The following is a 17395-nucleotide window of genomic DNA, read 5'->3' as shown; positions in this document are numbered from 1 at the left end:
CCAAATGCTTCATGTCAAGTACTGGTATTTAAAAAGAAAAACTACATTGTGTAAAGGTGTTCCAGTTTTAAGTGATGTATCTATCTAAATACACACAGCTGCTGCTACATTAGCTTAGCATCAATGAAGCCTTCAAACAGTATTGTAAGAGTGGTGCTGCTACACCTAAAAAGTTTATCATTCATCATTGATTTATCCAAACTGTATGGAGGTAGACAAAGGAATACAGATAATCTGAAATAGATATTGTTGAAAATAAAACAGCAAGATTTCTTTTTTTATTTATAAGCAAACAAATAATTGAATTCTTGTTCAAAAACACACAAAATTCAAATGTCTACTAAAATAGTTAGACTTCAGATCACCTTTTTTAACATTACAAACCAATACACAATTTGGCATTTAGAAATGTAAAATCTTTGAAGCGACAAAGAAAAAAGGCCTAACAGTAAACATTATAAACAAGTCACTCTTTTTACAAAAAAGACACATGTAAATGTATGTTTGTAATTGCAAATCTATCACATGAATTAATCTCAAGACAGTTTTAAAAACACAAATGAAGATGCTTCACAGCTACAAGTAAACATTTAAATAAAAGAGTGAGCTAACTATAGCAATAACTAAATAAGTAACAGGAAGGCATTTCACAGAGCTTTATCATCCTGCCAAGTAATGCAAAAGTAGAGAAGGAAAACACATCGCTCTCAGGAACCGTAAGTGATGGTACATTCAAAGCTTTGGCAATTAAGGCAAAACAACTGTGAAATGGCATTGAGAAAAAGTATGACAGTATTTAGACATTTTATCTAGCAAGCACTCTCACAGATTCACGATAGAAAGCTGGAGGGGATAATCATCTGTAGATAAATCATGACCCATTTCTTTGTTACCAGAAAATACATTAAAAAAATATTCTTAGTCATGCATTTTTTTTTTAAAAGGTCCTATGTCATGCTTTTCCAGTTATTACCCGTCCCCTTGTGTGTTATGTAGCCTTTTCTGCATGTAAACGGTCTGCAGAGTCACAAACCCTCAAAGTACATCCTGTAGCGAGTAAAACTCTTAACACAGAAAAGACCTGTCTATGCTGCACCAGAATGCACACACACACACACACACACACACACACACACACACACACACACACACACACACACACACACACACACACACACACACACACACACACACACACACACACACACACACACACACACACACACACACACACACACACACACACACACACACAAAACTGGCTCGACATTGAGAAACACCCAGAGTAAATCCACATACTATACAGAGATGCTGTATGAGAAACCAATGTGAGTTTGGAACATTGAACAATGCAAATCTATTCTAGCAGACCTCAACAATGGAATTATGATCAGTAGAAATGGCCATGACATGACCTATAAGCATTTTTCAGACTTTCTCCACCCCCCTTCCGAGTGATTCCACAGTAACCGTTTAACAGTTAAACTAAGCTAATGTTTTGGAAAACACTAGTCTATAATAATCAACATGACATGCCAGTTTTAGTAAAAGGGTATTACTAGTGGTATGACAGAAATAAAGAATATACTATACCGGAACTAAAGTGGGAAAAGTACTGCGGTGTGAACGCGCCTTATAATAACAAACTCAACATGCCAGTTTTGGTAAAATGTTATTCATAATACTCATGACAGAAATAAAGAAAAAAAAAATCAAGCAAAGTAGAGAAAGTTAGAGAAAACAAGAGCTGCTGAATACCTAGCCCAGCCGACGGACAAAATGTTTAAAACAGGATTCATTGACAGGTTTGTCTTCAATGTTTTAAACTCAAGTACTACAGCAACTTTTTGGTCGGACCGGGATTGTTCATCTGGCCTGGTTCGTGACTTCAAAGCTGGCCGCCTGATCGATGAGCGATTATTCAGTGATGTCCTCGATGGACGTCTCTGCGCTCTGCTGCACTTCCTCTTCCACCGTCTGGTCTTCATTTGCCTCGTTGGAGAGTGTGGCTTCTAATTCACTTGTGGCTTTATTTTTGTTGATTGAACCCTTAGGGCGGCCCAATTTCCGTGGGGCCTCAGCATCACTTTTTGGGGGACGTCCCCTTTTTCTCGGGGGTCCAACATTGGGTTTAGGTGGTGAAGAAGGGGCAGGGAAATTCTTACGTAGGTGAGCGCCTTTATTGGATTCTGTCTTGCGAGGTCGGCCACGGTTTCTGGGAGGGGCCGGTGAAGTCTCCTCAGGAGGGTCGGGACGCGGGTATTTCCTGGGCCTTCCCAGCGGCTTCCATACTCGTGGCTTATTCAGCTCCTCTGGTGTCGGCCGGGGGTATTTTCTTGGTCTTCCTCTTGTGGCCGGTTCTTTTCTCGGTCGACCAATCTTCCCTTCTTCGGCGCAGCCTACCTTAATTGGCACCTTATATGCAGGGGGTTTCTTGTTTGGAGAGCCTGTTGGTCTACCCCTTCCCCTCTTTTCATCTCCGCTCTCCTGTTCAATACTTTTTCTGGGGCTTCCCCTCAACTTCTTTGAGATGCCATTTGATGCTGCCTCCACCTTCCTGGGCCGACCTCTCTTCTTCACTGATACCAGCCTCGGTTCCTTATTGGGAGAGCCTGTTTCACTCGGACTCTCTGACTTTCGCTTTGTGGATCCTTTTGGTCGACCCCTATTTCCCTTCGGTGTATCAGCCTTTGCAGGGGTGCTGACAGACTTACGTGGCCGGCCTCTTTTCTTAGGAGAATGTTCTAGTGAAGCGTCGTCTTCATCACTGGCCTCTTTCTGGGACCCTGAATCCTCTGCATTGTTGTCTCCTGATCCTTGCTGCTCTGTGGGTTTAATGAGTTTTGGACGTCCTCTTCCTCTCGGGGTCTGTGGGGGTTCACCGTTAGAAATGCCCGAAACCATTAGGTTGACGTCGGTAACTACAACCTTCAGCTTCTTTGGCCTTCCCCTTCCTCTTTTAGATGGACTGTCATTGGAAATGTCTACACTAGGCTCTTCATCATTGGGCGCCACATCTTCACCTGCTGCCTCGGTCGTTATTATTTCTTCTTCCATGCTGTTGCCTTCAGCTTGGACTGCTTCTGTCAGCTTTGCACCTGTACATGGGAGATTGAAAAGGATAATTTATATATAATTAATAAAACATTTTTGCGTACATTAATTATATAATATTGATTATTGACTGGTTGAGCTTGAAAAATGTTTTGTGCAATACAAGTCATTCAATCTTACAATGAGACATTTATTATTTTCGCTAATGTTTAAAATTAAAATAAATTGACAAACTACTTTGATAGTTAATGAAACTAAGGACATTTCTCAAACAAAAATCTCAACATGTAACCCAAGTGAAGATTGTATTGGTATGTTCTAATGAATCTGAATTTTTGAAGAAAGATGTAAATAATATATGATTATTCTCCTCGTTGCAGAGACCTACAACTAATAATGATTTCCATGACCAAATGCTGATTTTTAATCAAGCACTGTGAAAAAATTCAAAAACTCTTAAGGGTGTGAATTTACAATGCGCCAATGGGGAAAGAAAGAAAACTGGAACCAGGAAAAGTGGATGCCTTCACTGTTGACATGAAGTCAGAGCCAGAGAAGAGACCATGCGAGCTTTCGCTGCCACATTTTGAGCAGCCACTACTGGAAATACTTACCGATTCCCTCAGGGCACATAGGCACCATTTACCAGCAAAATGTTGGTAAAATACGGAAATAGCTTGTAGATTTGATCTATTCAAGAGCCCCCTTCCCCCTGAAAAAACCCCAATGAGTTGCTATTGAGTAGCTGGTAAAACTCCATTCCCTTAGCCTCTGGCCAGTAGACTAAAATATATCTTTTGTACCTTTGATCAATTTATAAAAGCTTTAAAATGGCCTTTGTACCAGTCAAATATTCTAATGATTCATTTGTTAAAAAAGAAAATGTCTGGCAAAAAATGTATACCATTACAATTTTGTAAAAAATAAATAAAAAGGGGGGAGGGGTCATAAACAATCTACGTAGACGACATATTCAGAAGAATAATAAAGAAAGAAAGATTTAAATACATGATAATAAATGTAAATAAAACGGGTTTTTAAAAACGTGTTAATGTATTTATATCCCCGTTTCATTTAAGGCTGTTTTTTTGTACATATATTTAATGGACTACGATATTTCAGCGGCAGGAAGGCGCACCGATATTAAAGGAAGCTAACAATAACATGCACATGATTATCAATGAGTTCGTAAACTGCGTATTCAAAATCAAGTTAAAAAATCTGGAAAATATTTGTAAAAGTCGTAAGTCTCTCATACCTTCTGTGCTGTATTTAAAGCACTAAAGATTTGTAGAAATGTAGGGCCTTAACAACCTCTGCGACTGTGGACCAGGTTGTTTTCCAAGCAATAGTCAGCTTCAACATCCGCGGCGAAGGAAATAGTAGCCTGCGGCGAGAAGCAGAAAGAAATCAGCAATTGACAAAGTGCATACCTGCAAACCTCACCTTAAAGAAATCTTCTGTGTGATTCATTCTTCTTCTTCTTCATAAATTCATCGATAACCCACACAGCCCGTGAAGTAAAAGTCCGCGCGTATTGTTGCTGTGATGGCTGTTTAAATTTGCGACCACTTCCGATCGTCCGAGGCTTTAAGGAGTCCCTGAAGGAAACAGTAGCGCAGTTTCAGTTCCGCTTCAGCAGCGACCCTTTTGACTTCCAGACACTAATTGTGATTTGACTATTGTACCTACATATAACATGTGTATACCCACATATGCTACTTTAATTAGTTAAATCTGGTATCTGCAGCCCCAATACAGCATAGTCCTCCCTCTGTGATTATTTTAGTTCGATACACTTTATTGTAAAGAATTATGTTGGTTTCTATATAGTACCTTGCGCATTTAAACTGTGTATTATTTCAACTGTTTTTAATGATTTTTTAAATTATATTGAACGGAGCACGTGAACATTTAAGGCAAGGCAAGGCAAGGCAAGTTTATTTATATAGCACTTTTCAACACAAGGCAATTCAAAGTGCTTTACAAAAAATGAAAGACATTAAGAAAATGGCATTTAAAATCAGTCATTAAAAAGAAAAGTTAATAAAATAAACATTAAAAAAAAAGAAAATACATGGATAAAAGTTACAGTGCAGTCTAAGATATGAATAGTTAAATTAAAAGCAGCGACAAAAAGAAAAGTCTTCAGCCTGGATTTAAAAGTAGTAAGAGTTGCAGCGGACCTGCAGGTTTCTGGGAGTTTGTTCCAGATATTTGGAGCATAATAACTGAACGCTGCTTTACCATGTTTAGTTCTGACTCTGGGGACAGAAAGCTGACCAGTCCCTGAAGACCTGAGAGATCTGGATGGTTCATCATTTAGCAGGAGGTCAGAAATGTATTTTGGGCCTAAACCATTCAAAGCTTCATAAACCAGCAGCAGTATTTTTGAAATCTATTCTTTGACACACAGGAAGCCAGTGTAAAGACATCAGAACAGGAGTGTTATGATCCACTTTCTTAGTGTTAGTGAGGACTCGAGCAGCAGCGTTCTGAATCAGCTGCAGTTTTCTAATAGATAGTAGTCGAGCCTACTAAAGATAAAAGCATGTACAAGTTTTTCCAAATCCTGCTGTGACATTAGTATTTTAATCCTAGATATGTTCTTTAGGTGATAGTAAGCTGATTTAGTAACTGTTTTAGTGTGACTGTTGAAACTCAGGTCAGAGTCCATGACTAAACCTAGATTTCTGGCTTTATCTGTTGTTTTGAACATTGCAGACTGAAGCTCAGCGCTAACTTTTATACGTTCTGCCTTGGCTCCAAAACCCATTACCTCAGTTTTATCTTTGTTTAATTGGAGAAAGTTCTGACACATCCAGTCATTGATTTGTTCAATGCACTTACTCAGTGTTTGAATTGGAGCATAGTCTCCTGGTGAAATTGTTACGTAAATGTGTGTGTCATCTGCATAGCTATGGTAACTTATTTTGTTGTTCTTCATTATCTGAGCCAGTGGTAGCATGTAGATGTTAAAGAGAAGAGGCCCCAAGATGGAGCCTTGAGGAACACCACGTCATATTTGTGAACTCGGATGTGTATTTACCTATAGAAACAAAGTTGTTTCTGTCCTTTAAGTAGGATTCAAACCAATGTAGAACTGTTTCCGAAAGTCCCACCCAGTTTTCCAGTCGGGCTAGTAATATGTTGTGGTCAACAGTGTCAAACGCAGCACTGAGATCTAATAATACTAACACTAAAGTTCTGCCACTGTCTGTGTTTAAGTGGATGTCATTGAAGACCTTTACAAGAGCAGTCTCAGTGCTGTGGTTTGGACGAAAGCCTGACTGGAACACATCGAAACAGTTATTTAAATGCAAGAAGTTACTCAACTGTTGAAAAACAACTTTTTCAATGATTTTACAGAAATGGCAGGTTTGATATGGGCCTGTAATTGATCATTACTGAAGCATCTAGATTATTATTTTTTGAGAGCGGTTTAATGACTGCAGTTTTCAGGGCCTGTGGAAAAATACCTAAGTGAAGAGATTTGTTTACTATATGAAGTAGATCTGAGGCCATGCAAGGAAAAACATATTTGAAAAATCCTGTTGGAATAGTATCAAGGCAGCAGGAGGAGGATTTCAGAAGTTGAATAATGTCCTCTAGGTTTTTATCATTAATCTGATGGAATTGTGTCATGGTGTTTGAATTGATTTTAAGTGGACACAGGGACAACACATTTGCTGTACCTGATGCAGAGGCACTGACTGCTTGTCTGATTTTCTGAATTTTGTCAGTGAAGAAGCAGGCAAAATCATTGCACGCCCTGGTGGATAGAAATTCAGAGGCTACTGACACTGGGGGGTTAGTTAGTCGGTCGACGGTAGCAAACAAGGCACGTGCGTTTTTTTTGTTTTTGGCAATGATGTCAGAGAAGAAAGACTGTCGTGCGATTTTCAATTCCAAATGATAAAGGCCAAGTCTCTCTTTATAGATTTCAAAGTGAACCTGGAGATTTGTTTTTCGCCACCTGCGTTCAGCTTGTATATATACAAACAATTAAAGTACATTTTTACTACATTAATAATATTTCATTATATATAATATGCACATACCTGTATATAAACCCACAATTGTATATTTTCATTAAGAGAAAATAAGTAATACTAATTAAATCAAACAAAAGGGAAGGGCAGGTCTTCATGCAGTCAGACTGGTGCAGGGGATTTTGTTAAAAATAATCCAGGAAAGACTGACACATCTTGTATTTATTAACACATCCCTGGCTAAAATATCTCAGCTCCTCCAATTGCAAGTTTGTCATTACATACAACCTACCTTTACATTTTTAATTTAATATTTTAAGTAGATACTTTGGTATCTATACAATGCTTTTGTTACTGGCATTTTGTGACGCCGTTTTGAAAAGTGCTGTATAAATAAAGTTATTATTATTGTTCTACTGCTTTTGTGACATGAAATCCCTGTTCACAATTAAATACTTTTATCTTATCAATAAACGTAAAAGGAGACATCCCATTATAATAAGCAATACTTCCACACATCATGTGCTGTAGCAGATCACATAGGAACATCACTTATTTTATAATTTTCTGTGTTTTATAAGTCCTTGTAGGTTACGAATGTGTATGTGCATGACAAAATAAACATCAGGTTCTTATATTTCAGTTCAGAGGCTTTTTATTTACATGACTATATGAGAAAGTGATGGAAACGACAGTGGCTGACAAGTTTGCCCTACAATATGGAAAGTGAACCTCAAGAACTCATTATTTTCAGAAATTTCAATAAAAATAAATGCAAAAAAGACAGATTGTTTTGAGTTACACTATACTTGAACAGAGGCCCGTCCTGATGTAATGTCAGGACATTTGCTCTATAGTTTCACCGTTCTTTAATGACCGTCCCCACCCCACGCCTCGTCACCATGGGTGCTCGGGCTTTTAGCTGCACTGCTCCCAGACTCTGGAACTCCCTCCCCCCGCACATTCGACAGTCAGACACAATCACCATATTTAAATCCCAATTAAAAACCCACATGTTCAAATCTGCTTACTCACTGTAGTGCTCCCCATTATATGTTTCATTTGTGTCCACTTGACTGTCTCCTCCATGATTTCCTGTTTGTGTTTTTATCATCTTCTGTTGCCAATTAGTGGTTTCTTTATTTTTTTTTAACAAATTGTACGGTGTCCTTGGGTATCATGAAAGGCGCCTAAAAATAAAATGTATTATTATCAATGAAAACAAAAATAATTAGTTTAGACTTTTTTATCCCTTCCAAGTCTTTCCACGGCAACCGTTTTATAGTTACACTTCATCTGGCACACACTATCTGAAAGCTAAAAGAAAACTGGATGTCAGTCTAGGCGCATTAGGCGCTTTCACACCGCAGTACTTTTCCCACAAAGGTTCATGAGAACTTAGTTCATCAGAACTCTTTAGTTCTGATGAACTAAGTACAGATCGAGTTCACACCGGAATAAAACCCTGGGGGTGGATTAGGCAAATGAAGCCGCTGACGTCGCTTCTTCTTCTTCGGGTTTACTGGCAGGCCGCAAACCACTTCACGGCGTATACTGCCAGCCGGAGTCCCCAGACGGAAGTCCCCGGTGTTGGGGACTGGCTTCAGCGTTCTTACGAGTAAATCGCTAGAACGCCGACACCTCCTCATCTCCAACGCCCCATGTTTTATTTTGTGTTGCCATAAGTTAGTCTCTCAGCCTTTGTGCGCTGGGCTAATGCTAATGCTAATAATGCAATGCGAGGATAATAAAATGGCGGCTTCACAAAACTTTTTGGGAGTTTTACGGGGCGTGGTTTTCAATCCGCCCAGCTAATAAGAAATAGGAACCTTTTTCTCCCACGAAAGTCTCTGCTCTCTAGCAGGGACCGAAAAGGGGGTAAAAAGGTTCTGATGAACCAATTTTAGTTCCGGCTCTTTTTGGTGTGAACGCAACATTTCGGAACTATACCGGAACTAAAGTGGGAAAAGTACTGCGGTGTGAACGTGCCTTATAATAACAAACTCAAAATGCCAGTTTTGGTAAAAGGTTATTCATAATACTCATGACAGAAATAAAGAAAAAAAAAATCAAGCACAATAAAACAAGGTGGACAAGTTAGAGAAAACAAGAGCTGCTGAATACCTAGCCCAGCCGACGGACAAAATGTTTAAAACAGGATTCATTGACAGGTTTGTCTTCAATGTTTTAAACTCAAGTACTACAGCAACTTTTTGGTCAGACCGGGATTGTTCATCTGGCCTGGTTCGTGACTTCAAAGCTGGCCGCCTGATCGATGAGCGATTATTCAGTGATGTCCTCGATGGACGTTTCTGCGCTCTGCTGCACTTCCTCTTCCACCGTCTGGTCTTCATTTGCCTCGTTGGAGAGTGTGGCTTCTAATTCACTTGTGGCTATATTTTTGTTGATTGAACCCTTAGGGCGCCCCAATTTCCGTGGGGCCTCAGCATCACTTTTTGGGGGACGGCCCCTTTTTCTCGGGGGTCCAACATAGGGTTTAGGTGGTGAAGAAGGGGCAGGGACATTCTTACGTAGGTGAGCGCCTTTATTGGATTCTGTCTTGCGAGGTCGGCCACGGTTTCTGGGAGGGGCCGGTGAAGTCTCCTCAGGAGGGTCGGGACGCGGATATTTCCTGGGCCTTCCCAGCGGCTTCCATACTCGTGGCTTATTCAGCTCCTCTGGTGTCGGCCGGGGGTATTTTCTTGGTCTTCCTCTTGTGGCCGGTTCTTTTCTCGGTCGACCAATCTTCCCTTTTTTGGCGCGGCCTACCTTAACTGGCACCTTATATGCAGGGGGTTTCTTGTTTGGAGAGCCTGTTGGTCTACCCCTTCTCCTCTTTTCATCTCCGCTCTCCTGTTCAATACTTTTTCTTGGGCTTCCCCTCAACTTCTTTGAGATGCCATTTGATGCTGCCTCCACCTTCCTGGGCCGACCTCTCTTCTTCAATGATTCCAGCATGGGTTCCTTATTGGGAGAGCCTGTTTCACTCGGACTCTCTGACTTTCGCTTTGTGGATCCTTTTGGTCGACCCCTATTTCCCTTCGGTGTATCAGCCTTTGCAGGGGTGCTGAGAGACTTACGTGGCCGGCCTCTTTTCTTAGGAGAATGTTCTAGTGAAGCGTCGTCTTCATCACTGGCCTCTTTCTGGGACCCTGAATCCTCTGCATTGTTGTCTCCTGATCCTTGCTGCTCTGTGGGTTTAATGAGTTTTGGACGTCCTCTTCCTCTCGGGGTCTGTGGGGGTTCACCGTTAGAAATGCCCGAAACCATTAGGTTGACGTCGGTAACTACAACCTTCAGCTTCTTTGGCCTTCCCCTTCCTCTTTTAGATGGACTGTCATTGGAAATGTCTATGCTAGGCTCTTCATCATTGGGCGCCACATCTTCACCTGCTGCCTCGGTCGTTATTATTTCTTCTTCCATGCTGCTGCCGTCAGCTTGGACTGCTTCTGTCAGCTTTGCACCTGTACATGGGAGATTGAAAAGGAAATTTTTTATATAATTAAAACATTTTTGCGTACATTAATTATAAAATATTGATTATTGACGGGGTGTGAGTGAGCTTGAAAAATGTTTTGTGCAATACAAGTCATTCAATCTTACAATGAGAAATGTATTATTTTCGCTAACTTGGGACATTTCTCAAACAAAAATCTCAACATGTAACTCAAGTGAAGATTTTATTGGTATGTTCAATCTGAATTTTTGAAGAAAGATATAAATAATATATGATTATTTTCCTTGTTGCAGAGACCTACAACTAATAATGTTTTCCATGACCAAATGCTGATTTTTAAATCAAGCACTCTGAAAATATTCAAAAGATCTTATGGGTGTGAATGTACAATGCGCCAATGGGGAAATAAAGAAAACTGGAACCAGGAAAAGTGGATGCCTTCACTGTTGACATGAAGTCAGAGGCAGAGAAGAGACCATGCAAGCTTTCGCTGCCACATTTTGATCAGCCACTACTAGAAAATACTTACTGATTCCCTCAGGGCACGTAGGCACCATTTACCAGCAAAATGTTGGTAAAATACGCAAATAGCTTGTAGATTTGATCTATTCAACAGCCCCCTTCCCCCTGAAAAAAACCCAATGAGTTGCTATTGAGTAGCTGGTAAAACTTGATTCTCTTAGCCTCTGGCCAGTGGACTAAAATATATACGTTGTACCTTTGATCAATTTATAAAAGCTTTAAAATTGTCTTTATATCAGTAAAATATTCGAATGATTAATTTGTTAAAAAATAAAATGTCTGGCTAAAAATGTATACCATTACAATTTAGTAAAACAGTTTATAAAAAAGGGGTGAGGGGTCATAAACAATCTACGTAGATGACATATTCAGAAGGATAATAAAGAACACACTTAAATACATGATAATAAATGTAAATAAAACGGGGTTTTTTTCTTTAAAAACGTGTTAATGTATTTGTATCTGCGTTTCATTTAAAGCAGTTTTTTTGTACATATATTTAATGGACTAAGATATTTCAGCGGCAGGAAGGCGCACCGATATTAAAGGAAGCTAACAATAACATGCACATGATTATCAATGAGTTCGTAAACTGCCTATTCAAAATCAAGTTAAAAAATCTGGAAAATATTTTTAAAAGTCGTAAGTCTCATACATTTTGTGCTGTATTTAAAGCACTAAATATTTGTAGAAATGTAGGGCCTTAACAACCACTGCGAATGTGGACCAGATTGTTTTCCAGGTGATAGTCAGCTTCAACATCCGCGGCGAAGGAAAGAGTAGCCAGCGGCGGGAAGCAGAAAGAAATCAGCAATTGACAAAGTGCATACCTGCAAACCTCACCTTAAAGAAGTTTTCTGTAGGATTCAATCTTCTTGTTCATAAATTCATCGATAACCCACACAGCCCGTGAAGTAAAAGTCCGCGCGTATTGTTGCTGTGATGGCTGTTTAAATTTGCAACCACTTCCGGTTGTCTGAGGCTATAAGGAGTCCCTGAAGGAAACAGTAGCGCAGAGTTTCAGTTCCGCTTCAGCAGCGACCCTTTTGACTTCCAGACACTAATTGTGATTTGACTATTGTAACCTACATATAACATGTGTATACCCACATTTGCTACTTGAATTAGTTAAATCTGCAATCTGCATTCCCAATACAGCATAGTCCTCCCTCTGTGATTATTTTAGTTTGATACACTTTATTGTAAATAATGATGTTGGTTTCTATATAGTACCTTGCGCATTTAAACTGTGTATTATTTCAACTGTTTTTAATGATTTTTTTTATTATATTGAACATAGCACATGAACATGTATAGATATATACAAACAATTAAAGTACATTTTTACTAAATTAATAATAATATTTCATTATAGTACATATAATATGCACATCCCTGTATATAAACCCACAATGGTTTTTTCATTAAGAAAAAAATAAGTAATACTAATTAAATCAAACAAAAGGGAAGGGCAGGTCTTCATGCAGTCAGACTGGTGCAGGGGATTTTGTTAAAAATAATCCAGGAAAGACTGACATATCTTGTATTTATTAACACATCCCTGGCTAAAATATCTCAGCTCCTCCAATTGCAAGTGTGTCATTAAATACAACCTACCTTTACATTTTTAATTTAATATTTTAAGTAGATACTTTGGTATCTATACAATGCTTTTATTACTGGCATTTTGTGACGCCGTTTTGAAAAGTGCCGTATAAATAAAGTTATTATTATTGTTCTACTGCTTTTGTGACATGAAATCCCCGTTTACAATTAAATACTTTTACCTTATCAATAAACGTAAAAGGAGACATCCCATTATAATAAGCAATACTTCCACACATCATGTGCTGTAGCAGATCACATAGGAACATCACTTATTTTATAATTTTCTGAGTTTTAAAAGTCCTTGTAGGTTAAGAATGTGTATGTGCATGACAAAATAAACATCAGGTTCTTATATTTCAGTTCAGAGGCTTTTTATTTACATGACTATATGAGAAAGTGATGGAAACGACAGTGGCTGACAAGTATGCCCTACAATATGGAAAGTGAACCTCAAGAACTCATTATTTTCAGAAATTTCAATAAAAATAAATGCAAAAAAGACAGATTGTTTTGAGTTACACTATACTTGAACAGAGGCCCGTCCTGATGTAATGTCAGGACATTTGCTCTATAGTTGCACCGTTCTTTAATGAAAACAAAAATAATTAGTTTGGACTTTTTTATCCCTTCCAAGTCTTTCCACAGCAACCATTTTATAGTTACACTTCATCTGGCACACACTATCTGAAAGCTAAATGAAAACTGGATGTCAGTCTATAATAACAAACTCAACATGCCAGTTTGGTAAAAGGTTATTAATACTACTCATATGACAGAAAAAAGGATATAAAAAATACAAATCAAGCACAATAAAACAAAGTGGACACGTTAGAGAAAACAAGAGCTGCTGAATATCTAGCCCAGCCGACGGACAAAATGTTTAAAACAGGATTCATTGACAGGTTTGACTTCTATGTTTTAAACAGCAAGTACTACAGCAACTTTTTGGTCGGACCGGGATTGTTCATCTGGCCTGGTTTGTGACTTCAAAGCTGGCCGCCTGATCGATGAGCGATTATTCAGTGATGTCCTCGATGGACGTCTCTGCGCTCTGCTGCACTTCCTCTTCCACCGTCTGGTCTTCATTTGCCTCGTTGGAGAGTGTGGCTTCTAATTCACTTGTGGCTTTATTTTTGTTGATTGAACCCTTAGGGCGGCCCAATTTCCGTGGGGCCTCAGCATCAGTTTTTGGGGGACGGCCCCTTTTTCTCGGGGGTCCAACATAGGGTTTAGGTGGTGAAGAAGGGGCAGGGAAATTCTTACGTAGGTGAGCGCCTTTATTGGATTCTGTCTTGCGAGGTCGGCCACGGTTTCTGGGAGGGGCCGGTGAAGTCTCCTCAGGAGGGTCGGGACGCGGGTATTTCCTGGGCCTTCCCAGCGGCTTCCATACTCGTGGCTTATTCAGCTCCTCTGGTGTCGGCCGGGGGTATTTTCTTGGTCTTCCTCTTGTGGCCGGTTCTTTTCTTGGTCGACCAATCTTCCCCTTTTTGGCACGGCCTACCTTAACTGGCACCTTATATGCAGGGGGTTTCTTGTTTGGAGAGCCTTTTGGTCTACCCCTTCCCCTCTTTTCATCTCCGCTGTCCTGTTCAATACTTTTTCTGGGGCTTCCCCTCAACTTCTTTGAGATGCCATTTGATGCTGCCTCCACCTTCCTGGGCCGACCTCTCTTCTTCAATGATTCCAGCATGGGTTCCTTATTGGGAGAGCCTGTTTCACTCGGTCTCTCTGACTTGCGCTTCGTGGATCCTTTTGGTCGACCCCTATTTCCCTTCGGTGTATCAGCCTTTGCAGGGGTGCTGAGAGACTTACGTGGCCGGCCTCTTTTCTTAGGAGAATGTTCTAGTGAAGCGTCGTCTTCATCACTGGCCTCTTTTTGGGACCCTGAATCCTCTGCATTGTTGTCTCCTGGTCCTTGCTGCTCTGTGGGTTTAATGAGTTTTGGACGTCCTCTTCCTCTCGGGGTCTGTGGGGGTTCACCGTTAGAAATGCCCGAAACCATTAGGTTGACGTCGGTAACTACAACCTTCAGCTTCTTTGGCCTTCCCCTTCCTCTTTTAGATGGACTGTCGTTGGAAATGTCTACACTAGGCTCTTCATCATTGGGCACCACATCTTCACCTGCCGCCTCGGTCGTTATTATTTCTTCTTCCATGCTGTTGCCTTCAGCTTGGACTGCTTCTGTCAGCTTTGCACCGGTACAAAAATAAAACCAGCCAATATTTAGATAAATCAAAAATGATTTTGAGTAATACGAAGAAAGTTGTGTGATATACCAGAAGAGTTGTCATAACCAAAGACATTCTTATATTATGGCCATTCTTGAACTATGACACCAGAAAATAAATGTAACACACCATCGTAAAACAGTTAAGACTATACAACGCCGATAATAATGGTGAGGTTTTTAATATATTAAAGTATACATTTTGAAATGTGTTTCTGTATCTAATAGGTAAAAACACTTACACTAAGTCACTTCTGTGACACAATGATTATATAACAGAAGGTGACAATTAAAATTATATTTTCTATTTATAATTCAAAACATTGCCAATATCTATTAATTAGTCATGTAAAAGGCTTAACCAATCCACTTATAACATCTTTAAAATGCATTTATTTTTCCAGAAAAAAACCCTTATTATTTAAACAAAATACAATTATTGCACTTTTTGCTAAAAAGACAGGGTAAAAATACAATCTGAAAAAAATAAATACCACACAGGTGTTTATATATTTTTTAAATATTGTTTGGAATGCGACAAATACAAATTAATTTATAATTTGCGTATTATCATTTAAAGAGGAGATGGCACTGCTGCATAATTTACTGGATTGCAATTATCCAACGGTGGGAAGGCGTACCGATATTACAGGAGGCCAACAATAACATGCAAATTAAAATAAATGTGCGTACGTAGCATGCATATTTACACATCCAAACATATGCAATTTATATTTAAAAAAAATTATGCGCCTCATGCATTTTTCGCTGTACCTGAAGAACAAAACATTTGTTTAAATGTAGGGCCTTAACAGTCGCTGTGACTGTGGACTAGATTGTTTTCCAGGTAATAGTCAGCTTCAAAATCGACGGCGAAGGAAAGAGTAGGTAGCGGTGTGAAGCATAAATAAATCAGCAATTGACAGAGTGCATACTTGCAAACCTCACCTTATAGAAATCTTCAGCAGGATTGTATCTTATTTTTCATTAAATTAGTGTTACCCCACACAGCCCGTGAAGTAAAAGTCCGCGCGTATTGTTGATGTGATGGCTGTTTAAATTTGCGACCACTACCGGTCGTCCGAGACTTTAAGGAGTCCCTGATGGAAACAGTAGCGCAGAGTTTCAGTTCCGGATCCAGTTGGATCAGGAGCTTCTTCAAGTGTCCGACCTCATATAGAAATGTAATTGTTGCGCAGTATTTATTTCCTCAGTCGTTGTTTTAATACATTTATAATATCCTCAACAAATTTGTTTTCGAATAAAGATTTGCTTTTTTTGCATCAATATTTTGTTCTTAGTCAGTTATTCCACCGACATGGTCACCTAGTTATGCTCAGTGTGTGGATTTTATTTATGCATTATAACTTTTATTGTTTCTCTATTGTTTCTCTCTGTTTCCATTTTATTATATCTTGTGTTGTTGGTTTTAACTTCATTCCGTTCTATGTCTGTTACTGTATGTTCAGTTTTAATAAGCTCTTTGTAACTGAGTTCGAAAGATGCTATATAAATAAAGGAGGATGAAACCTCTACGAAAAGACAAAGTAGTACAAGTACATAACATAAATAACATAAAATTAGTTAAATCCACCATTCTGATTTGATGGTGATTCAAATATAATGTATCCAACACTTGTTTGAATAAAGTATTTGTTATAAAAACTATTTAAAAATGTATGTTTTGGTTATATTAAAACTTTTTTTATATGTTGACTTCATCAAAATCTGTATGTCACATTTCACCTGAAGTGCTACGGCGTACCCAGGATGTAGGATTGTTGAAGCCACTGATTTGTAAAATATATAGATGAAAAGATAGATGTACAATTTTCACATCATATATGAAAAAATCGATTACAACTGAGCCATTTAATGAGACATAAAAAAGATATTTCAGCCCCCTCTGCTCACTGACTGCCTACACAGTATTAAGGTATTGACTAATTGTTAGTGCATGAGTGTGACATTGTATTTGAAGAGCTACAGGAAACAAAGTTTCTTCTAATTACTGCACAGGTCATTTTGTTTTCTCATAAGGTCATATGTGCTCCTCTGACACAATCAACTTCAGATACTTACATTAAAGTTTAAAGAGGAATTTATTTACATCAAAATAATGAAAATGCTGATGGCTGACACAACTGCTTTAGTTTATATTGTTTTAAGCCAGGCTACGCAACTCTTAATAGAAGAAAGTACAAATGTTTCAATTCAATACACCTCAGGGTTTTGCTGCAACAGACTTACATGCTTGTGGTCATACAAATCTAAAATGTATATACGTTGTAAATGAAAAGCAACTGAATTACTTATCATCACGTATATATACTGTGAACGTCATATCACATGGAAATAGTCTAAGTAGAACCAGTACCTTAAAGTTGTACTTAAGCAATACAAATGATTAAAGAAACATATGTTATTTTCCAACATTTAAGCTTAGACAATAAAGTTGTAAGAATAAATATCCTTGATAAGAGTTTCAAAAGACTCACATGGCATAAGATAACTTTATTGATCCCTTAAGGAAAA

General features: G+C 38.8%; 1 protein-coding gene across 4 annotated transcripts; it reads right to left on the bottom strand.

The window, feature by feature from the left end:
* Positions 1-242: 242 nt before the first annotated feature.
* Positions 243-15966, bottom strand: LOC307023153 (uncharacterized protein). Of its 4 annotated transcripts, none has more exons than XM_079656224.1 (4): positions 15809-15966; positions 11869-14821; positions 4313-10510; positions 243-3098 (listed from the first exon to the last, which is right to left on the bottom strand). In XM_079656224.1, exon 2 carries the CDS (start codon positions 14786-14788, stop codon positions 13649-13651), a length of 1140 nt encoding a protein of 379 aa, XP_079512350.1. In that variant the 5' UTR covers positions 14789-14821; positions 15809-15966; the 3' UTR covers positions 243-3098; positions 4313-10510; positions 11869-13648. The 4 variants fall into 4 exon arrangements, with proteins under 4 accessions (XP_079512350.1, XP_079512351.1, XP_079512352.1 ...); XM_079656225.1 differs by having other exon boundaries at positions 4501-10510; XM_079656226.1 differs by lacking the exons at positions 11869-14821; positions 15809-15966 and having other exon boundaries at positions 4313-4668.
* Between the last annotated feature and the right edge of the window lie 1429 nt (positions 15967-17395).

Source organism: Notothenia rossii (assembly GCF_949606895.1).
Source record: "Notothenia rossii genome assembly, chromosome: 10".
Lineage (NCBI taxonomy): Eukaryota > Metazoa > Chordata > Actinopteri > Perciformes > Nototheniidae > Notothenia > Notothenia rossii.
This window is presented reverse-complemented; position numbering and strand designations above follow the sequence as displayed.

Coding starts and splice junctions, on each gene's coding strand:
- LOC307023153 (XM_079656224.1), bottom strand. CDS start 14,788: ATGGAAGAAGAAATAATAACGACCGAGGCGGCAGGTGAAGATGTGGTG.